This window comes from Orycteropus afer, unplaced genomic scaffold (assembly GCF_000298275.1).
Source record: "Orycteropus afer afer isolate SDZICR_OR568_19922 unplaced genomic scaffold, OryAfe1.0 scaffold00029, whole genome shotgun sequence".
Taxonomy (NCBI): Eukaryota; Metazoa; Chordata; class Mammalia; order Tubulidentata; family Orycteropodidae; genus Orycteropus; species Orycteropus afer.
In genome coordinates, this window is record NW_006921616.1 from 10,709,542 (window position 1) to 10,731,351 (window position 21,810).

At 42.2% G+C, this 21,810-nt stretch overlaps 1 protein-coding gene across 1 annotated transcript in view; it reads right to left on the reverse strand.

Moving 5' to 3' along the window:
- Positions 1-21,810, reverse strand: part of MALT1 (MALT1 paracaspase) — a 64,805-nt gene that overhangs the window by 28,627 nt on the left and 14,368 nt on the right. The window contains exons 3-7 of the mRNA XM_042780245.1: positions 9,779-9,900; positions 5,156-5,315; positions 2,519-2,697; positions 1,801-1,897; positions 1,159-1,191 (exon numbers count right to left, since the gene is read on the reverse strand). Of these exons, the coding sequence (XP_042636179.1) occupies positions 1,159-1,191; positions 1,801-1,897; positions 2,519-2,697; positions 5,156-5,315; positions 9,779-9,900 (591 nt within the window). The remainder of the gene's footprint in view (positions 1-1,158; positions 1,192-1,800; positions 1,898-2,518; positions 2,698-5,155; positions 5,316-9,778; positions 9,901-21,810) is intronic.

A 21,810-nucleotide genomic window follows, 5' to 3' on the forward strand; every position in this document is an offset into this window, starting at 1 on the left:
AGGTATTTGGTTAGGATTCATTTATGCATGGCTGAGATCACAGGACTGGAAACCCCGCCCCATCCCTGACTGCTACAGATTTCCTGTTACCAACAATGTATTAAGATCCAAACAGTTATTTTAGCATTCCAAAGGGATCCCAGAGGGACAGGAAGGGCAGGTAAGCCAGGAAACCCAAGACTGAACATTATTTTCTTTCTCCACCCAAGGAGGGTCTAAGGTTCTATAATAGTGTAAAGAGGCAGAGATTGAAAAAAGTACTTTGCTATGCACAAATCTAATTTTGCAAAACAATGTGACATCACACTAAGGAAAGGTAATTTAAGTTTTAGAATTTACTCATTAAATTTACATACAATGCTTTGATTGATTCAAACAAATCGGAAATTTTATCTTGAAGTGGAATTTCACTTCTCTTTACATATAAGCTAAAGGTAACATGGTAGCCTTATCCAGAGCCTTGCAGTTTCAGTACAAATAACGGATCTTATCAATTTCATACTAAAAGAGAATATTTAATAAAAATAGATGTTAAACAATAAAACTCCTGCTCTTTTACAGAAACTACTTTTGCATTTGAGAGGCATCATATCACGGCTAACCAACCCAATCCACTGCCCTGGAGTTGATTTCGACCCCTAGCGACCCTGCAGGACAGAGCAGAAAGAACTGCTCCATAGGGTTTCTAAGGCTGTCAATCTTTATGGAAGCAGATCGCCTCATCTTTCTCCTGCAGAGCAGCTGGTGGTTTCTAACTGCTGACCTTTTATTTAGCAGCCAAATGCTTAAACCATTGTGCCACCAGAGGTCCTTATTGGGGCTAAAGGATAGAGAAAAACATCTGAATATACATGACAGATAGCCGTCTATTTTTAATGCAAATTTCGGAAAGATAAAAACGAATATGAGGACTAATTACAAACGGCCCGTATTGTCAGATGCTACACAGGAACTTTATTCCAATGGGCAACAGAAAATCAATTAAAAATGGTTATTTTAAAAGCATGTCAGCAACTGAAAAAACTTAAAAGAATAAATCAAAATCATTTCTCATAGCAGTATTTTTTCCATCACTGCAGTCAGTAAGCTAGAACACGCCACCAACCCCAAGGGAAGCAGCATGCGGGTGTTTTTTTTGAAACCGAAGGATTACACTACCTTCCGAGCATTCCACTGCCTCATCTGTTCTTCCTTGTTTCAGAGAAAACAAATTTGAATATATTGTAATTCATGGTCTCAGGGAGGGCAGCCATTAAGCAAACAAAGAGACAATATCATAGAAATATGTTGACAAACCAACATATGGAAACATCTCCTACTAGTGTCGACATTACCAGAAGTTTATTACACTTCATCAGAACACACACCTACATTATGTAGTTCATAATGGGGACTGGCGATTAATAATCAATCTTTCCTTTATATACAGGGTTTATGATTTTGAAAAATGTTTTATTCAAAATCTTTTTCCACTCAGTCAAGTTTTTTTTTAATAGCTAAAGATTTAAAGAGCAGCTATTTTGCCATATATTTAAAAATAAGTTATAAAATTGAAGAATAACTAAAATAATCTAAATAAAATAGCTTTTCTTCTGGTTCTTGCTCACTGTATGTGAATCTAGATTAATTAGCATGCAGTGTTTCAAGTTTCTATGTAACAATGTAACTCCTGATACTTAACGTAGCAAAGTACACCTGAATAGTATGGGATCAAAAGTAGGAGTCTGGTTACTTCAATGTTTCCCTTGATACAGTCTATAGTCTATTCCACTTGTCAGAACACTGAGTAATGCTTCTTACCTATGATCACTTCTACCCTCCTGCTGGCTTGGGCGTCTCGGTCACTGGACACACGGCACCAATAGGTTCCCTGATGTTCCAGACCCACACACGGCACCTACGTCAACATCAGAACATGGACATGTTTCCTCTTCAATTATGATTTAAATTGACATGGAGCAAAAGTTATTTTGTGCAAAACAAAACATTTCAGAATGCTTTAGACATTCTTAGACTATCCTTACTCTTTAGGTTAATATCAGCAAGCTAATGATAGATTCTAAAGGTGGTGAGTTTGGTAAACCACTCCTCCACATTTTAGGTATAAACCCTTCGAAGGGGGCTAGTCTTGAGTTCTAGCACGTTAACAATTATACCAAAAAACCCCCCCAAAAACCCAAACTCACTGCTGTAGAGTTGAATCCAACTCATAGCGACCCCTCCTTGGGTTTCTGAGGCAGTATTTCTACAAAGTAGATTGACCAATCTTTCTTCCGTGGAGTGGTTAGTGGCTTTGAACCGCCAGCATTCTGGTTAGCAGTCAAATGCCTTAGGCACTATGCCACCAGAACTCCCCTTAGCAATTATATGGTTGAAGAAATACAAAGTAACAAGGGACTAGAAATAAAAATACTAAAAACATAAAAACACCCCAAAGTTTGAATGCTCACCATAAACTTCAATTATACCATTTATTTTACATATTGACACAAGAATACCCAGAAGATTAATTTCCTACCACATAAAGCTTTTTGGTCTCGTGGATTAAAGGCAATTCATTTCTGAACCACTGGTAGTGAGGAATCGGGCTCCCAATAGCCACGCATTGTAAAACCAGTGTTTTGCCTAGTCTCAGCCTTTGGGAGGTTGGTTCAACACAGATTTGCAACTTGGATTCACAGATGCCATCCACACTTCCTTAAATGAAGAGAAAAATATTTCAAAAATAAAATCTCTAGGGAAAAAAATAACAATTTCTCCCTTTAGTTTTTAAAAAACAGACCTGCTCGCCAGTTCCCCCTTCATTTCTCACAATCTATTATTGTCTTGCTAACTGTGTTCCTAGCAAATAAGAGGCTTCTATAGACAAACACATTTAGAAAACTCTGGGTTGCATAAGGTTGAACAGATTTCTTCAGTGTGGACCTTCTCAGGTTTCAAAGTGTTCATGTACAGTGTGAATTTAGGAGGGAAAAATAGTTCAAGGGTTTTCCAAATATATTTAGCCAGATATTTATGTCTTGAATAATATTCACCTTCAATACAAAACAGCTCTATACTCTGTGCTTGGATTTAACTTGGCTTATGGCAATAAGAGTTTCATTATGAGCACTGAGCAAACATGGATGGGGCAGGTATCAGAATTCATTTACTGATTATCAGAATGTATTCATTTATTTATTACTCTGATATTTCCTTGAGGGAAGAGGGTGTGCTAATTTTGTGCATTCCTGAGCTTTTGGCATGAAACTTGGTGTGTAACACATCGAAGGTGGTCAGTTGGTATATATTTGTTGAATGAATGACAGAAACTATTTTCAGACATGGTACAGAGTTATTAAAATTAAACATAACCAAGATGGAAATATTGTCAATGTTTCTCAAAGAAAAAACAAAACCAAACTGTCGAGTCGAATTTGACTCAAAGCAACCCCTCCTTGAGTTTCCAAGGCGGTGTCTCTATGAAGTAGATTGCTCAGTCTTCCTTCTGAGGAGTGGCTGGTGGGTTTGAACCACTAGCCTTTTGGTTAGCAGTCAAATACTTTAGGCACTATGCCACCAGAGTTACTCCTCAAAGACCTAGTAACCAAATGGCTGAAAATATGCCAAGGATCCACACACCGTTATGAAGAATTGTTTAGATTTTTAAGCACCGTCAAGGGAGGAATGTTCAGTCCTGTGTTACACAAAAGCAGCTGGAAACATGTATAAATGATTCCATTTATATTCAAAAGTCCATTGTAGGTATAGAAATAGTGTGAGAAGGCTGAAATCTCTTTCTTAATTAATCATGACCATTTCTGAAGATCCTCATGGAGGCTGGGGTAGGCTTCAATATCCTGCTCTGAGCCATCACAGCTCCCCCCACCCCCATAGTGCCTACCTTGCTCGGCATTTCTAATGAGTTTAGAGCTGAATGGGAAAGTAAACCAGCTGAACGTTGTGCCAATTTTTAAAGACAAGAGTGTGGCATTTGGGTGTCGAGCTATTTCAGTTTCCCTGGGACTTACAGGTTTCTCAGTGCTGCAAGTGAGAAGGAATAGGGCAAACCGGATGGCTGGTAGGCACCCCAGCCATGAACAGACGCTTCACCAGGTCACTCATCCATTCCTATGGGCCTTCCCTCAGTGCTCTTGAAGGAGGTCAGGGTGAGCAGAAGAGATCTGAAGACGATCACCCTCTAAGCCTCAGGTCTACAGGGCTTGTTGAAAGCCGAGAGCAGAAGGACGGAGAGGAATCCTTCTGTGGCACTCCAGGACTTCAGTGCAGACAGTGTCACAGTCTTCCAAGGATGGCTGGGGCAGGAGATCCCCTGACACAGGAAAACTAAGGGTGGGGTTGGAGAACAAAGTCCTTAGGGACTCAAAAAGCTGGCAGCCATGCTATAAGACGGAGTGAGATCCCCTGGCAATCTGACACTAAGGCTGTCACACAGAGGTCTCTGCAGTGTCCCGAGTATTCAAGTCTCAAGTCATGCAAGAGGAAAGATCTTTACCCTGCCTTCAAGTCAGCCACTGGTAAACTGAACAAAACTTAACACCCAGTTCCTGCTCAACTACAAATCAGATCAATATATATCCCCACTCTAATAGCCTGACAGAAGCCCATTCTGGGTATAAATGTATTTACTTCAGTCTCTATTCTTCATATATGCACAGTCTGTCATACAATAAAAAAATGATGAGACTTGTGCAGAAGCAAGAAAATGTGATCCATCATCCAGAGAGGAAATACTTAACAGGAAAAGGGCAAGGCATGATCTAGATGGACTAATATAAAGACATGGACCTGTGAGAAAGGAAGGCATTATCTGAGCAAAGGAAAATTAACAAGAAGAAACTAAGCTTGTGCAGATCAGGCAGGTGTGTGTGAGGACAGGACAAGGGGCTACTGTCACAGGTTAAGTTAGAAGCCATTAACAGGGAGCAGACTGACAAGGGTTCTATGTCTTCGTAAGGCATCTGCGTATGTTCAGATGTCCACGGAAAGAGAGTGAAAACAAATGGGACAAAACACCCTATTTGGTGACAGTATATAGGGTGAAGCATGTATGTAAACTTCTTGTACTATTTTTGACACTACTTCTTACAAAGTAAAAACTGTTAATAAAGTAAGGTAATTTCCATCTGCACACTCCACTGGTTTCATCACTTACTCCAAGAGCTTTCTGTACCTTCTGTGACATCACACACATCCAACTGGGACCACTGGCTGAATTCAAAGGTGCAGTTATTGTTAACTCGACAGACATAAAAGCCTGAATCTTTGACATGCACGGCATTAAAAACGAGTTCTGGAGAATTTCCGCATGGGATCTGTGAAAGAATCAATAAAAGAATAAAAATAAACAATGTATCAAGATCACATTTTATAAAATGTCCTGTGCAAAATCTTTGATTTCAGTCTGGAGCTTTGGACAGTCAGTCTTGCTTTTTTCAAATTCTAAAATATTTGTCAGTTAACAAATAACAACATTGTCAGTTATTTAGAACTGAAGTCTTAGAAATCCAGAGTCTTATTAATCCATTAACCAGAGAGGTTAAGCTGCCATGTAAACATCCCCCAAAAGCTCACTAAAAGCTAAGTATCTGTTCTGGCCTTTAAAACAGTTAAGTCATTCACATTTAAAAGATCTAAGATGGACATGTTTATGAATTAAGTAACCATACAACAAGACAAACAGTCTTTGTTTACAAACAGTAGAGTGTAGAGAACACAGAAAATCAGAGCTGAGCTGGCCATGAATTCCAGTCTTTCCAAATTAGCTGTGAGTACACGGGCAAGTTATTTTACCTTGGAACCCCAATTTCTCACCCTCAAAATTCTATGAGGATGGGCTCCTTAATAAAACAACACAGTGCTTCTTTCAAGGCCTGGGTGTGGAAGAGCTTAGGAAGCACATGCGTGATGATGGGAAGGTATGGTCAGCCCAGAGCGTCCCCAACTTCTGCCACCTGCTCCCTGGGCGTCTGCCACAACAAAAGGTTTCTTCCATCACTGGCCGCCCACTGATCAACTCCAGCCAACTCTGACACGGTGAGGGACGGCTTCCTCACGGGCCTCATTCCTTTGCATAGCACTGGGACAAGCTCACCCCCTTCCCTCCCCAAACCCCCAGCAACCGGAGTCAACCCTCTACCCTCTCAGTGTTTACACCAGAGCAAGAGTGTTTTGACCTTGGGGCTGACAGGCTGACCTCAGCAGTGGCTGGCAACCCTACTATCATCCTACTTTGCTTTCCTCCTTGTCAATCAATTTATCTGTTCTCATCTGAAACCTCCAGCAATCCTTCTTTTAGGGAATGACTTTGGATAGAAACTATCTCCTCTCCCTGTTCCCAGATCACAAACCTGTCCATGTCTGTACCTATCTGTAACTGCGCTCCCCTCAGGTTAAATGGAAGCTGAGCCTTCTTCCTCACTAAGGCCACATGGACTCTTGGTCCCATCCCCTTTGACCTTGCTGCATCACTCTTAACTACATTCTAGTACCTTCTACTTTGGAAGGCCTCGTGACCCCTTATGAAATCTCAGCCACTGAAACCCTACGGTGCATGGTTCCTCTCTGACACACATGGGGTCACTTAGTGGAAATGAGCTCAATGTTTCTTTTTTTTAAATTATTTTTTTTTGCCTTCTAACATAAACAAACAAAAACACCAAACAAGCTTCCTTTGATTCTACACCCCATCTCAGCAGCACTGAAGAAGCTGGCACTCACTCCGTCCTTCTTAAACACTGCTCCTTCCTAGGCTGTGCCACCCTGTCTTGGTCGTCCTCTCATGTCTCTGGTAGATTCCTCTTACTCTCTCCGCTGGCTCCTCCTCTCTTACACAGATTACCAACCTGATGTCTCCAAACTGCTCAGCTGGGCTCTCAGTCAGATGTCTAGTAAGCACTGCACACTTATCGTGCATGTCTAAAACCAAACTCTTCATTTTTCTCCCCAAATCGATTCCTCTTCCATTTTCAGCACCTTAGGAGCTAACACCACCATGGTCCCAGCTGCTCAAATCAACAACCTGGGGGTCATGCTTGACCTCTCTTCTTGTTTCCCCATGCTCACGTAATCCCTCTCTAAAATAAATACTGAATTATCCACTCAGCTCCACGTCCGAGGACACAGCCTAGTCCCTAAGACCACTATTTCTAGTTTGGTAACTCTTCTTTCTTTTCTCTTACTTCCCCTCAAGCAGCAAGTTTGTGTTTTAAAAACATCAATCACCTCATGTTACTCACTCAGCTTTAAACTTTTCACTGCTTCTCACTTAGAAAAAAATCCAAACTCCTTTAAATGGCTTACAGAGCCCCACCTCGCCCGACTCCCGTCTTCCTCTCTGATCTCCACTCACCAATCTCTCCTTTGCACAAAGGCTCTGACCACTTCAGACCCCACGGGCTTTGTGCTGCCTGGAATCCTCTCCTGTAGCCCTTGATAAGGCTGGCTCCTTTCCAATCTTGCATTCTTATAGAAATGTGGCCTCTTCAAGGGAGTATTTTCTGATCGTCCTAACTAAAATAGCTTCCTTCCCTCTCTCTCACACCACTTTATTTTCTTCATAGCTCTTAGCTCCCCCAAAACCAAAACCAAACTCACTGCCGATTCCCACTCATAGTGACCCCCTTTGGGTTTCCGAGGTAGTAAGCTTACATAGAAGTAGATTGCTCAGTCTTCTTTCCACTCAGTGGCTGATGGGTTTGAACTGCCAACCTCTGGTTAGCAGTCACAGTAATGACCGTATCTGCTTACTGCCTCTGACTCTCCCCACCAGAGTGTAACCTCGGGGAGGACAGGGGCCTCTAAGTCACTGCTTCATCATCGTGGCCCTAGAACATGGCACAAAATTGGTGCTCAACAAAGCCTTGTTGAAGGATTCCCTCCTAAAACAGACTTGTGAACCTACGAATGGCGTGACAGAACTCCGTTTGTTAAGAGTTTTAAGATCCTTTCCAGCTCCTCATCCCTTCCATTTCTACCTTTCTCAAATCAGAACGTATTTCACAAAGGACAAACTTAACATGGACTTTCCTGTTACCTCTTCATCAAAACTAATAAAAAATCAAACTCACTGCCATTGAGTCAATTCCAACTCATAGTGGCCCCCACTAGGTTTCCAAGGCAGTAAATCTTTACAGAAGTAGACTACTCAGTCTTCTTTCTGCAGAGTGGCTGGTGGGTTTGAACCACCAACTTTCTGGTTAGCAGTCAATCACCTTAGCCCTACACCACCAGAGCTCCTCCTCTCTTCATCAGAAGGCATTTATTTAAATGAATGCAACTGTGCAATCGGGAAAACATGGTCCAACTCCTGAAAGCCCAGGCATTTGATGAAGGATAGAAAACAGCCCATGAAGACAGGAATTCACATGGCTAACTGTGACAGTCAGGGTTCCACCAGGCCTCTCTGATACCTGGGCCCACAGGTGATCTTTCCACCACATTCTGCTGCTGCTCACGCTACCACACTTGTTCATGAGGGAAGGAAACAAGCAGTTGTACAAAACCACAAATGTCTTCTAAGGAAGGTCATCTGTTAAAGGAATGATCACGATCTGAGAATGGCCTTTTTACCAAGTTTTAGATTTGTAAAAGTAGACTTAGCACCAAGTTTGGGAGAAAGCAGAATTGCTTAGATTGCCATCTAAGAGGGAAAACGATGAGGAGTGATGAATGAGGAAGGAGAAGAGAAGCTTGGAACATGGACACATGAAATGGGGCAGTCAGACCAGTGAGAGATCCCCAGTGGCGAGGTGGTACAAAGAGCTTTCTGTAGTAATTTACTTTCATGTGTGTTGTTGAGATCATACACAGCAGAGCATGTACCAATTCCAGTTTCTACATGTACAACTCAGTGACACTGATGATAGTCGAGTGCTCCAGCCATTCTCACCCTCCTTTTCTGAGTTGTTCTTCCTCCATTAACTCACTGTCCCCCAAGGTTCCTATCGAATCTTCCGATTTGCTGTTGTTGGCTGAGTCCCATGTAGATGGATCTTAAAAGAGCACAGTGTTTGAGGCAGATAGTCTGCATTTGTTAAGCTAGTTTAGCTGTCTGGTTTTAAGAAGATCTCAGGGTTTGGTTTAAGGTTTAGAGATTATCTCAGCGCATTAGTTTCAGGGGTTCATCCAGCCTCCATAAGGCCGGATTCCCTGAGAATTTGAAATTCCGTACCGGATTTTCTCCCCTTGATCAGGATTCTTCTACAGAATCTCAAAGAACTTTAAAGAGAGAAGAGAAAGATGCGATTTAAATCATCTGCTGTAGGAATGCAATCCTTACACAAGAGGAATAAATGCCCCACTCTGCCAACTGGAATTACACTCTAGAATCCACAACAATGGCCTATATCTTCTGATACGATACAGTTGTGTAGAATGCTTAACATAATAATATTGCATTAGCTTTCTACTAGGCCTTGAATATCTTGTGGTCGAATATTTTCGTTGGGACATTATCTGCTGCAAAAAATTTTGTATATAGATGTATTAGAATGTACAGGTGATGTTTCATACCTACTAACACTGCTGTTAAAAGTAATCCTTAATTTCTACAATTTTTAGAGTGGAGAACTGATTTCACTGTTGTGTACAATCCTTGGTAAAATAATTTTGGAACTGTCTTATCAACATAATGATTATTAAATACTTCAGTAAAAATCCAGCAAAGCCTACAAGTCCTTCGACAATGCCCTCAAAACAAACTGAGGACAATACCACTCTTTACTTTTCTATCATCTGCTCTTATTGCAAAGGAATTAAAAGACATTTAAAAACATACCTCTTTATTCATTTTGAACCACTGATACTGCACGAAAGGATGGCCAGTTGCCCGGCAAGACAGTTTCACAAACTGTCCAGCCAAGACAGCCTTTGATTCTGGGTTTACAACGATCCTTATTCCTTAAAAAGGAAAAAAAAAAAAAAAAAAAGTTAGAGAAAGTCACAGAAGAGGGTGTTTGCCTCATTTATATTTCTAAAACCAAATATCCAAACCAAACGAACAAAACCACCAAAACCAAGTATTTTGGAAATAACCTGCCCATTTCTCCTCATTATAAACCACACATTCACACCTTCTTTCTCATCAGGTTGTAAGTTCCTGGCTGTGTAAAACCATGGGGAAAGAAACTTGCCTGCAGAAGACACTGCGCTACTGAGTGTCCCCGGGACTGGGGGAGAAAGTTTTTTTTTTGCCATATTTCTTCATATTCTTAGAAACCATTTCCCCCATTTTAAATCCCCAAACTCAAAACTCATTGCCATTGATTCTGACTCACAGTGACTCTGCAGGACAGAACAGAACTGTCCCACAGCATTTCCACAGCTGTAAATTTCATAGAAGCAGATTGCCACATCTTTCTCCTACAGAGCAGCTAGCAGGTTTGAACCACCAACTTTCTGGTCAGCAGTGAAGTGCTTAACCACTGCGCCACCAGGGCTCCTTTGCCACATTCTAACACCTCTGGAATTAGGATGCACCTTATGGGTGCCAGTCAGGCAACAATCTTTCTGTAGTTCCCACTGCCAGCTTGTGTGAACGCTGGCCATATGCACTCAAGTGGCTGACACTTTGACTGAATAAGGTGTACTGTTAGCAACCCAAGTGCTGAGTTTAAATGCCATTTAAAATGTCTTCAAAAAAGAGTATCATGATTTAGCTTTAAAATGAAAATTATTCTGTAAGCAGAAAGGACCATATATCAACAGCAGGGTCTAAATTTGATACTTGTGATCAAAAACTTCTCCCATGAGAAATGACTACTGGTATCAGGATTGGAGAACTCTGACAGCAGCTTGGAAGAAAATCCCAGGGACAATGATGGAGCACACCCCACCTCCCTCTTCCTTCTCTGATCATTGGCTCTGGGGAAGTCCTCTGCTATGTCATGAAGACACTCAGGTAAGCCTATGGTGAGGCCCATATGGTAAGAAAGGATTCTGCCGACACCCAGTGAGGAAATGAGGTCTCCTGTCACTGGCCTATGAGTTAGCCATCTGAGAAGAGGCTCCTCCAGCCCCAGGCAAACCTTCAGATGACTATAACACCAGTGACAGCCTGATGGCCAAACCATGAGACTCTGAGCCAAAAGCACCCAGCTAAGCCACTCCTGTTCCCTACCCCTAGAAACCCTGTAAGGTAAGAAATGGTTCTTTTGAGTTGCCAGTTTTGGATAAGTTATTATACAGTAACAGATAACCAACACTCACTATGGCCAGTGGTTTCTGACTCACAGCAACCCGCCCTTGGGTTTCCCAGGCGATATCTCTACAGAAGCAGATTGCTCCTTCTGAGGAGTGGCTGGTGAGTTTGAACTGCCAGCCTTCTGTTTATCAGTCAGTAACAGGAAAAGATAAAAAAAGAACCCAAAGTTAGGAAATTTGACATCTGCCAAGGTTATATAGTACGTAAAACTGGGTTTGCTTCCTAACATTTCGGGAAGGTAGCTGAGAAAACATTAAAAGGTAATTCCCTGCACTTTTATTTTCTTTCCTTATCTGTCCCAATGTGACCATCTAGCAGTCTACTTTCCTCTACATCAGCCAATTCAAAGGATCAAAACAAGATTATTTAGACTAAATAACAACAATTTTAATACATCAGAGCTACTAAACTTTCCAAAACCAAAAAAACCAAACTCACTGCCATCAAGTTGATCCCAATTCACAAAGACTCTCATAGGGTTTCCAAAGCTGTAAGTCTTTATGGAACTCATCTTTCTCCCACAGAATGGCTAGTGGGTTTGAACCACCAACCTTTTGGTTAGCATCCAAATGCCTTAACCACTACGCCACCAGAGCGCCTTACTAAACTTTCCAGTAGAGAAAATAATAGTGTGTAAGGTGAAACATATATATGTGAAATCCATATTGAAAACATGGCAAATAAAGTCAAAACTCGAAATGCGTAGATATTTATTACAAGCCTTTATCGCATTTGGGGGTCTGGAGAAATCCTGGAAAACACTGAGTAAATATAGGAGAGTCCCTCAAAAATAATTCAAAATTCTTGCCAAGGGTAAGCTTTTACATTCACTGGTCCTTTATTCTGAGCCAAGTTAGCACAAGATGGATGGGTACACAACTTTTCTGAATTTTGTTATAATGGTAGAAGGAAAGTACCTGGTGAAGTCTAATATGACATGTACACTTGTGATTAAGTTGCAGTAATTTCACAGCACTGTATTTTAGTGTCTCATACTTCCCATTCATCTGCCAGGGGAGTCTAACATTATAACTTCAAGATACAAAGGTTCTGATTTTCAAAGATTAGGTATGATAAGAGGAAAAAAAAGTTGCAGCAACAACAGAATGGAAAAAGTATAAATCTAAGAAATGTACGCATTCTGCCTAAATTGGCTTTAATTAAAGATATTTAATAAGCTCTGGTAAAGTAGTGCCTAAGGCACCTGACTGCTAACCAGAAGGCTGGCAGTTCAAACCTACCAGCCACTCCTTGGAAGGAAGGTTGGGCAATCTACTTCCGTAGTGACACCGCCTTGGAAACCCAAGGAGGGGTCGTTATGAGTCGGGTCTGACTCGACGGCACAGAACAACAACAATTAGCATCTCAAACTTACCATGTTCCAAGCTCTCCTGACACAGTTTACTCCTTTGCCCATTCCCCAGTCCTCCTATCTCAGAGAAGATACCTTCATCCATCCAGTTAACTCAGGACAAAAACTTAGCAATTACCCTGGAATCCTTCCTCCTCCCCAGATGTAACAGACCTGTAAGCCCTGCCAAGTAAGCTTCTCTACTTCTTACCATCTTCACCAAATGGTCTCCCCAACACCAGTACAGGTGGCTTTTCAAAACACAAATGAATTCGTATCATTCCCTGACTAGAGCTACCTAGTGCCTCCCATTGTACTAACCACCCCACCAGGTTCTACAGGGACTGCCCTCCCATCCCTCTGCAACCTCCTCCAGACCACTCTTCCTGTTCACAGGCTCCAGCCAGATCCCTTTCATATGCTCAGCTATTTTCCCTTTGTCCTCTTCCTCTCCAGTTGGAATTCCTCCTCTGGACTGTTTCATGACAGGCTCTTTCTCCTCATTTAGGGGTCTACTGAATGTCTCTACTAGAATGCTACTGCCACCTCTGGCACATGCAAAGAAACACACAAAGCCCACCTTCCAACCCAGGAGGCTCTTTTAGTGAAGGGAGTGTGTCAGGTACCATGATGCTGCTTACAAATGGACCATGGCAAATATTCTCTGGTATTTTACACAAAGAAGGAGCCCTGGTGGTGCAATGATTAAGCACTTGGCTGCTAACTACAAGGTCAGCAGTTCAAACTCACCAGCAGCTCCACAAGTGAAAAGATCTGGCTATCTGCTCACGTAAGCATTACAGCCTATGGGGCAGTATCTATCTACTCAGTCATAGGGTCTTTTTTTTTTTTTTTTTAATTAGGATTTGGGTGAAGATTTACAGAGTAAATTCACTTTTCATACAGCAGTTCACATATACTTTGTCTCAAGTCATTGACCAAAATTTACAATGCAGCAGCTCCCCTCCCACTTCCTCCCCATAGTTACCTCTTCCCAGTGTCCATCCCTTCATACTCTTCTGCACCCTGAGCTATCTCCCTGTGCATAAGCAGCCTTTCCTTCTCCCATGATTGTTCTCTCCAGGGCGTGTGTCTACTTGAGGTAAATGTTTAACTCACATGCCTCTACTTTGTTTGGCTGGAAACCACAGTTGTGGGTTCAATTCCAGACCTGAAGGGCAGCTAGGGGCCATAGTCTCAGTGGTTACACCAGGCTCCATTGGACCAGCAAACCTGGTCCCCACCTTCTTTTTTTTTTTTTTTGTCTCCAAATGATTTTGAGTTTTGTTCCACATTGTTCTCCCTCTTTATGCAGGATCTCCTACATCCCTTCCAAGTGGATGGCAGTGGTAGCTGGGCACCATCTACTTCTTCTGGTCTCATAGTTGTATAGGTTGCAGATCGGATGGTGTACCAGTCGCTAGGACTGATTGTTTCCATTAATTTTGGTTTTCTTCTTTCTTCTTGACGAGGAGAGACCCATTGTTGCATCTAGATGGCAGCTTCCTAGCTTAAGGTCCCAGTCGCTACTCGCCAAAGTAGTAGGTGGAACAATGTTTTGTATAGTATGTTATGCCAATTGAGTTTGATGTCCCCTGCGACTATGGTCCCAAGCCCGCAGGATCAACTACTCGGTCCCTCTGGGTAGCTGGCTGTGACCAAGTAACAGTCATAGGGTCTTGAGTCGGAATTGACTCGATGGCACACAGCAATAACAACAACATCATACAAACAGGTGAGAATGACGGAATTAGAAGGCTTTCTCCCTAGAGTATCTTACAAAGGAAGGTATGACTCTAGTGGAAGGGGACCATATGGCCACGACATTCTCAAAGGTATCCTTACTTTGTGTGGGAAACAAGACTAAACGCATTTTAATACATTCTCAAACTCAGTTTATAAATCTTTCCTGTACCGATGCCTTTAACAGTGTAGTCCTCAACAAGCAATTAAATGTATGTTTATTACTTCTTGCTTCAAAGATTGAGAACTGAAAGACAAAATGTGATTCGGAAACTGCCCTTGGTGAATAGTGAAGAGCAGTCACACAACCTCCCATGTTTTAACCACACACATTTCCTTCCTCCCACACAGTGTTATGTGACAGGGAACCATGGTCAACCCCTAACCACCCTCATCCAGCGCCTACTAGTCAGAAGGGCTGAACAAGGAAAGATCATGGCTTTGTACTATGTAGCCTGAACCAATGCACCAAAGGGAAGCTCTGTTTCACAGAATGGATGCACAGCTTCCTGGCAAACAAGCTTATTTTCAGATAACATCTGTAGAGAAGTCAGAGAGGTTACTTGATTTCCTGTGAGCCTGGGAGAATCTTACTGGGTATGATGGAACGGGGGATCGTGCTGTCAATGCACACACATGCCGTGCACGTGCGAGCGCACACACGCACACACACACACACATATGTACCCACTGCCAGCAAGTAAATCCTGACTCACAGCAACCGTACAGGACAGAGCAGAAGTGCCCCATAGTGTTTCCAAGGCGGAAACTCTTTATGGAAGCAGACTACCTCACCTTGGGGTACTGATGGGTTCAAACCATTGCCCTTTTTGGCTAGCAGCCAAATGCTTTCACCACTGCACCACAAGAGCTCCTTTACATACATATGTAGATGAGCACACATGTGATGTTAAAACCAAAGAAAATCAAACTCATTGCCATTGAGTCGATTCCGACTCATAGCGACCCTCTGGGTTTCTGAGGTGATAAATCTTTATGGAAGTAGATTGCCCCATCTTCCTTCCATGGAGTGGCTGGGGGGTTTGCATCGCCAGCCTTCTGGTTAGCAGTCAAACGCCTCCGGCACTACGCCAGCAGTGCTACAGAGTTAAAAACTTGCTTGTGGTAGTTAAGGTTGTGTGTCAACTTGGCTGGGCCTGGTTTTGAGTGACTGGGCAGCTGGATGTAATCAACTCCATGGTCGAATCTATTACAACAGCTGAGGAGCTGCTTTAGAGATGTGGTCTGCTTCCAGTATATAAGAAGAAGTTGTGAGCAAAGTCGTGAGCTTTTTTGGCACACCTGGACCCTGTACGTAGCCAAGTCTTCATTCAGCAGCCTGCCATGTTGTCTGCCAATCTTGGGACTATTTAATTAGTGGTCTGGCTCTTTCCACTTCCTGATCATCTTGGGGCTATGCCATTTTACTGATTGACCTTGGGTATGTCAGCCTCAGCAGCTGTCTGAGTTAAGAGAAACCTCCAGCTTCATTGGGCTGGGAACAAGAGGCAGAGCTAAAGCCCAACGTCAAGAGCCTTTCACCCAGCCCTTAGAACTGGCATTTTGAACTTGGACTTTTTAGCCTCCTGAACAACAAGAGAATAAATCCCTGTTTGTTGAACCCATCCACCTGTGTGGTATTTCTGTTAGAACAGCATTAGAGAACCAAAACACTGCTGAAATTATAAAACAGACAAATCAGGACGGTTCTTGACTAGAGCAAAGGATTTATCGTGGGTTCCCTGTGAGTCTGTCATAATGCACTTAGACACAGATGTAATTTATAAACAGCTTTTCCACTAACAGCTCTACTGGATACATTAAAGTGCACCTGCTTTCATAAGCCATGAATCACATTTTTTTCCTCAGTTTCCACCAAACACTCTTCCTCAAAGTTATTCTGGAATTTTCTAAGCTATCTCTTGCAAATAGCACCTCATCCCACAGCATCCCAAAATACCATTCCTCTTCCTCCATTACACAACCAAAGTATGTCCATGTCTTACGAGCCAATCTGTATTTGCATCTGCTCAGGCTAAGCCTAGCCTCCCACATCATATCCTTTTACTCTTCTGCGTTGCTCAACTCCTCTGAACACTGTGGGCCGGAAACATTCCCTCAGACCTCACTTACCACTCCCTCCTTCTTCCTGAAACTCATTTCTCCATCCATCCATACCATCTTTGCTTCTTTCTACTTCTTGATACTTTCTTTTTGGGCATAACTGCCAAGTTCCTGACATTCCCTAAACAACAAATGTCCCTTATAAAGAAGATACAGTATTTGAGTTTTGGTTTAATTTGTAAGATGAAAAAAATTAAAGTCCATGGGTCAAAGAGACAAGTGACGTAATATTCCATAACCAAATTTATCAAATAATTCAGAACTTTTCTAGCATTATGAACATGGCACTGAACTCACGGATAGGGTCTGTAGGTTCCAATCCCATTTCTGTCAATAACTATGATTCTGGCCAAATGACAACTTCTGGAAATCTCACTTTCCACCCAAATGTTTGCTGGTAAAATTTAAAGTGCTTATGACAGTGCTGTTCTGCCCTTCACAGAGCTGTGATGATAAAATGTTAAGTAAAGAATACTATTCAATCTTCACTCTCATCTTACAGACAATAACAAGTAAAACTGGTATCAGAAAAAAAACAAGTCTGCTTCAACTACTAGAAAAAAAGTGAAGTGAAATGAAAAAAGGGGGAGGGGGAGTGGAATAGCTCCATGGAAGGGAAACATCCCATGACTATGTTAGTTGTTTGATTATGGACTGGCTGTTAATCACCTACAAGTGAGGGCTGAAGCAAATGACATTACAGAATTGGAGAGGGGAGCATTTGGATTCAGGTAATGAGGTCCTCACGTAAAATGTTAATTGTCTCTCTACACCCTTCACTGTCTAGTCCCCGCTAAAGCAATTCCAGTTAAGGGCATGATGCCCTCAGACTGTGCCATGATCTAAGTAACTAATTGATAGGGGAAAACGCTCCTCTGCATCTGTACTCAAAATGTGTTCACTTAAAAACCAAACTAAACCACAAAAGCGTCTTGAACTGGACACCTAAGTTTACCCATATCACAGAGGCTACTGACACCAACATGGGCTCTTTTGGAATCAGGGTCATAGAAACTTAAATATAAGAATAAAGGCCAGAAAATCACTATAGAGCTCTGGTTCAAAACACTTTTGGCACATTCATCTCCCTGCTCTCCCTTCCAGTTCCCACAGAGTTGGCCAAAGGAACGAAAACAGAGCCACAATTTATCAGTGCTGGAGAGTGGGGATGGGCACTGTCCGCATATAAGGACCACGGGCAATTTCTCTAAGATACAGCTCAGAACGGGCGTGGGAAGGCAAATGGGACCACACCCCAAATATACCTAGGTTTGACAAGAGGCTAGCTCTACGTATATATCCAGGAAGGTAGGAGAGCATACAAGGAACAGAGTTACAAAATCGTCTTAGTCATAACTGAACACCTTGAGGGAATGAGTAGCTGGGTATGTAGGTTCAGGATCACAGTCTCAGGGGACATTAAGGTCAACTGGCATAACACAGTCCATGAAGATAATATTCTACATCCTACCATGTTGAGTGGGAGCTCTGGTAGCATAGTGCCTAAGGCACTTGACTGCTAACCAGAAGGCTGGCGGTTCAAACCCACCAGCCACTCCTTGGAAGGAAGATGGGGCAATCTACTTCCGTAGTGATACTGCCTCGGAAACCCAAGGAGGGGTCACTATGAGTCAGGTTTGACTCGATGGTACGTAACAGTAACAACAACAACAACAACAACCATGTTCAGTAGTGACTGGAGTCTTAAAAGCTTGTGAGTGACCATTGAGGTGCATCTATTGGTCTCTCCCTATCTGGAGCAAAGAAGAGTGGAGAAAAGCAAAGACACAAGGCAATCATTAGTGCATAGGACTAACAGAGCATGTGAACCCCAGCCTACGAGACTCTGAGACCGGAAGAACCAGATGTTGCTCAGCTACCACTGTTGACCACTCTGAAAGGGATCACACTAGATGTCCTGGATACAGCAGGAGAAAAATGTGGAATAAAATTCTGTCATAAAAAAGACCAGGATTACTGGTCTGATGAAAAACTGGTAGAACCCCCAAGACTATGGCCCTTAGTCACCCTTCAAACTAGGAGCTGAACTTAACCCCCATGACTCAACTGGCAGCTAAATGATGGACAGACCTGTAAGGAGAACAGTAGTATCAGTAGTGTATGCTCTCATGACAACAATCAAGTGTATGAGGTCAAGAGGACAGCGTTTGCCCAGCGTTTGCCCAGGGATAGGCGGGAGACTATGGAAGGAAGGACAACGGGAAGGGGTGGGTGCAGGGAAGAAGTGGGAAGAGTACGGCTGCAGTGCGGGAAATGCAGTGAATATCACAAAACAGAATGTGTCTGGACTGTTGAATGGAAAACGCGTTTGGTCCATAAACGCTCACCCAAATCACAAAAGAAGAAAAAGAGAAACGGGGGGTGGGGGAAGATAAGCCTTCAGGAGAGAGTAGACTGAGGGGCAAATGGACTAAATCTTGTGTTGTGGAGAGAAAGCAGAAAAGGGTAAACCTCAATCCAATGATGTTCCGTCAGAAAGTGAAGGTGCTGCTGCCCACAGAGAACAAGAATTCTGAGGTGAGTCGACACTCAGCTTAGACACCATGCTAAGTAAAGTGAAGGATCACTGAACCTGGTTCCCAACAGAGGGGACTATTCCAGACAAAGATGAGGGAACACTGCCCCAGCCACCTCTGGGATCCGAAACAGATGCATAAAAGAAACACATCGGTTTCTCAAAAACACAAAACAACAGAGAAACTTCTATCACACAGCTCTCGCTGGCTGTCATTCCACAAACATATGGAACAAAGTGTGCAGAGGAAAACTCAAATACAAATACATCTCAAGCTTTCCCTTCTCCTTGCACTTAGGCCTGAGAGGCCTACTTAGGGGCTCCCAAAATTCTCAGCAGAACTCATCTCAGCCACCCATCAGACATCTCTCTCCAAGAATAACCAGAGAGATCACCAAACATCCTATGGGGTAAGACCTAATGTCCCCCCACGATATCGCATTCCCACAAAAAGCCAAAAAACATTAGGATGTTTCTATTTTGTATTTTCACCAAGGTTCAAGAACATGCTGGGAAAAAAAGATCTTGAAAGATAGAGTTATTTTTCATTATACTGGATATGATCATTTGCATGTTTCTCTCCCTTACTAGATGATGAAGTTCAAATAGGCAGAAACTACTGCTTTAGTCATCTCTGAATTTGAGCCACTGCGCTTAGCACGAAGCCTGCAACAGGGAAGGTATTGGAACACAGCAGATGTTTCCCAAACGGATGTACAAAACCCCAAATTAAGCTGACTCCAATGCGGCTTATGCTCTCAATACGTCTTTGGTTTGATTCTCAATGTCCTTGCTCAATACGGTGAGACCTGTGAGAGCCAGGACTTGGCAGGACCGCTCTGTTTTTCTGGGTCTTACTAGTTTTCTGCCTTTGACAGGTATAGTCTTACCACTTTTTCATGTTCTTTATTAGTGGAAAGTATTTGAGTTTTCCTTCTTTGACAGGTTTCTGCCTGACACAGGTTCTGGCTTTCTTAGTCTTACTGTATTAAAATTTTGTTCTCTAACTATTATATTTCTTTATTCTATTCTAATACCCACAATTAGATTGCATTTTAGATCACCCATATAAGATGTAGACAGTAAACCAACAATAAATTACATATTCCTAAAATTACTGAGCTTTTATCAGATCTCAAAATATTTCTTCTGAAATCAGTAACTCACATTCAAGTAATAACCAATACCTACAAACACTTTATGGCTAATTTGACATAAAACTTCAGAAACAATGAATAATTGCTAATATAGAAACTGTTTTCCTTTTCCTATTCTCCCTCAAATATGAAGAAGTCCTAGGGTGTAACTCTGAAAAAAACCTTGATGTCAAATTTCAGAACAACGTGCCCAGGGACATGGTGAGTTAAGTGCTAGTCCCACTATGTAAAGAAAACACAAAGAGCAGAAATGGACTTTTCAAAGATTTGGTGTTGTTGGGCATTGGTGAGTCGACTGTGACTCACAGCGACCCCACGTGACAGGGTGGAACTGCCCCATAGAGTTTTCTTGGTTGTCATCTATATGGGAACGGAGCACCAGGTCTTTCTCCTAGCTGCTGGGTGGGTTTGAACCACCAACCTCTTGGTTAGCTGAGCACTCTACTGTTGTGCCACCAGGGCTCCCAAAGGAAGGTTATCGATGTTTATTGTTACTTTATTAGCTGCTGGCTTGTCAAAAATCATAATATAAAATATTGTTTTAAAAATTCAGGTAGACATAAACAAAGACTACCTCCAGATGGATCAACGACTTAAATGTGAAACTTAAAATTATAGAGTTCCTCAAGAAAAAACTAGGGGCAAATTTATGGGCCCTAATATATGGCATAAATAGACTATCAAGCATAACCCAAAATATACAAATAGCAGAAGAGAAACTATATGAATGGGACCTTCTAAAAATTAAATTTTCATGTGCTTCCAAAGACTTCGCCAAAAGAGAACCTACAGATTGGGAAAGAATATTCGGCAATGACATATCTGACCAGGGACTTATCTCTAGAATTTACAGAAAACTCCAACACCTCAATAACAAAAAGACAAATAATCCAATTAAAAATGGACAGAACACATGAACAGACACTTCACCAAGGAGGATATTCAGGTGGTCAACAAACATATGAAGAAATGCTCATGATCAGTAGCCATTGTTGTTATGTTGTTATTTGCCGTCGAGTCAGCCCTGACTCATAGCGACCCCTCCTTGGGTTTCCGAGGCAGTATCACTACGGAAATAGGATTGCCCAACCTTCCTTCCGAGGAGTGGCTGGTGGGTTTGAACCGCCAGCCTTCTGGTTAGCAGTCAAGTGCCTTAGGCACTATGCTACCAGAGCTCCTCAGTAGCCATTAGAGAGATGCAAATCAAAACAACGAGATACCATTTTGCTCCAGCACTAGTAGTAAAATTCAACAAGACACAGAATAACAAATGCTGGCAAGGATGTGGACAGATTGGGACTCTCATACACTGCTGGTGGGACTGTAAAATGGTACAACCATTGTGGAAAGCAGTATGGCGACTCCTTAAAAAGTTGGAAATAGAAATACTATTTGACCCAGCCATTCTATTACTAGGTATATATCCTAAAGAAGTGAGAGCCATGATAAGAACAGACATATGCACACCCATGTTCATCACAGCACTATTTACAATAGTTAAAAGATGGAAACAACCTAGGTGTCCATCCACTGAGGAATGGATAACCAAACTATGGTACATACACACAATGCAATACTGCAGTGTAGTAAATTACTTTGTATGGCTTTTCTACCCATAAGTCTTTGTAAACTCCAAGGTGGAATTTACTATGAGCAACTGAGGAGCTCCTGATTGCTGAAGGTGTCCACCTGGAGT